Raw genomic sequence first — 2077 nt, 5'->3', positions numbered from 1 at the left:
ATAATTTCATTTACATGCAGTTCCACAATCATCTCCCTCGCAAATATCACACAACGAAGATTCAATTCGATAATATTCGGTTCCACGGTATGCACTATTGTAATAATCATACAGAGTGACGGGAACTGGTTTCTGCTTAGCAACAGCAAAAGCTTTGTCTGCCACAATAGTAACACATACTTGTTCATCTTCCACTAAGCCATCAAGGTAAACGATCACTTTTGTATCAGAGCTTTCGGTATCGATGCGTTGAACACGGTCGGCAGCAAGTATATCGTTCAACTTCTCACTGTCGGCGACATAACCAGACGGTAGAGCAACTTCCATGACAGCCATATTCGATTCGTTGATTTCATCGTCAACAGCCGGTTGGTAATTTGCGCAAATATTAATCTGCAGCTGTTGCGATGGCAAAATTTTCGGCTTAATGTCTAGTTTGAATCCAGGTCTATCGTCTTTGGTTGCCAAGTTGTATTGATACGAAAGTTGAATTAACGAAGAAGCAGCACCTTCAGCTTCCAAACTTAATGAACGCGTGGATTTCGGTAACTGCGAGGGAAGAGTGAAATAAAGGTAAAGTTTACAAGTAGTTCGTCTACTTAAATTAAATGTTCTTACCACGTGCGTTTGGAGGACCAATGAGTTGTTTTTGTTCACCTCAAACCTATGTTGGGTAAGTTCTTTCTTTCCATCGTCAAAAGCTTTGAATGTTATCGACATTTTGCTGTTTCCAGTAATTGAAAATTTCTTAGAGAATTTAATAAGTGCCTCAAGACCTACTACAGTGTTTTGAGTAGAGTCGAAACCACCATTGCTGTTACGCTGACCGATTAACCACTTGATAATTGGTAAAATGTGGTTAATGCCTTCCGTGTCAACCAAAGTTTGTAACGCATAGGCAGTGATTTCAATATCATTGCGGTTCGCACTAGTCCACCATTTGAAACCGTTTTCCTCCTTGGCTTCTGCCTGTAGCTTTTCCAGCACTCTATCCGCAGCCGTATGATTGGCTTTATGCAAAGCAGCTGCAGCTATAGATAGAGCGTAAGAATTCTTTTCATTCTCCAGTTGGCTTACTACGTATTCGAGGCATTTTTCAATCTGCTTTTGATATAGCTCCGCGTATTTCTATTGAGAATAAAAATTTTAATTTAGTTTTGCTTTGGGTAGATATTCGTAAACATACTTCACTTTCTAGGAAGGCCAACAGCACATAAGCATTGAATCCAACATCATTCTGATGAGTTGGACTGAAGAGATGACCAGTTTGCTTAAATTGGCCGCTTTTCTCCTGGTTAGCAATTAGGAAGTCGAAAGCTTGTTGGATAACTTTTTCATCAATGGTCGTGTATTTAGTTGCCTGGATAAAGGAACGAGCCACATAAGCGGTTAACCAAGTATTCGGCGTGCTTCTATCTTCGCCAAAAGCGCTATATGCACCGCTTCTGTGTTTATAGGTCAACTCACGTTGATAACCAATTTCTAAGAAGTTTTTAGCTTTGCTCGCTACATTTGGCATATCAATCTGCAAGGCTTCCAAGTAGTGTAAGACCAATATGTTGGGCACGAAGTTAACCATATTCTGCTCACCACAACCGTAGGGCTTACGTACAAGCTCGTTAAGTCTGTTCATAGTAGGACCCAAGAGATCACCAACAACAGAGAATTCCACATATTCAGAATCTTTAACAGCCTCCGGGGGTATATCGACTTCTAGCGAAGCTTTCTGTGGTTTCTCCAAATTTAAGAAAAGGGCTTGATTTTCGTATTGGGTGACACCCTCAGCTTCTACTTTCAGTTTTTTATGTATAGCGTCCCCTGCCAACTGAGATGCAGCGCTAATTTTCAATTCTATATCTGCTACTACGGCTGGACGTATCATAAAGGATACGCTTTCTCCGCTATTCGGAGGTACCGATACCCGTTTCATTCTCTTTTGCGTGCTCAAAATGGATTCTTCAATTTCATTGGACACTTCGGTGAAATCGTACTCCTTGTCGGTATTGTCCATAGTGATTTCTGCATCCAATGTTTTATCCATGTAGTTGAAAATAATAACTGGTATCGCAATAACTTC

At 40.6% G+C, this 2077-nt stretch overlaps 1 protein-coding gene across 1 annotated transcript; it reads right to left on the bottom strand.

The window, feature by feature from the left end:
- Nucleotides 1-6: 6 nt before the first annotated feature.
- Nucleotides 7-2071, bottom strand: LOC119643250 (CD109 antigen-like; the record flags this gene model as incomplete). The annotated part of the gene is made up of 3 exons (XM_038042594.1): nt 7-549; nt 619-1128; nt 1187-2071. Coding segments are annotated over 3 exons (1938 nt in total), but the record flags the coding sequence as incomplete, so codon positions are not given.
- Nucleotides 2072-2077: the final 6 nt, after the last annotated feature.

Source organism: Glossina fuscipes, unplaced genomic scaffold, assembly GCF_014805625.2.
Source record: "Glossina fuscipes isolate IAEA_lab_2018 unplaced genomic scaffold, Yale_Gfus_2 59514, whole genome shotgun sequence".
Classification (NCBI taxonomy): Eukaryota; Metazoa; Arthropoda; class Insecta; order Diptera; family Glossinidae; genus Glossina; species Glossina fuscipes.
This window is presented reverse-complemented; position numbering and strand designations above follow the sequence as displayed.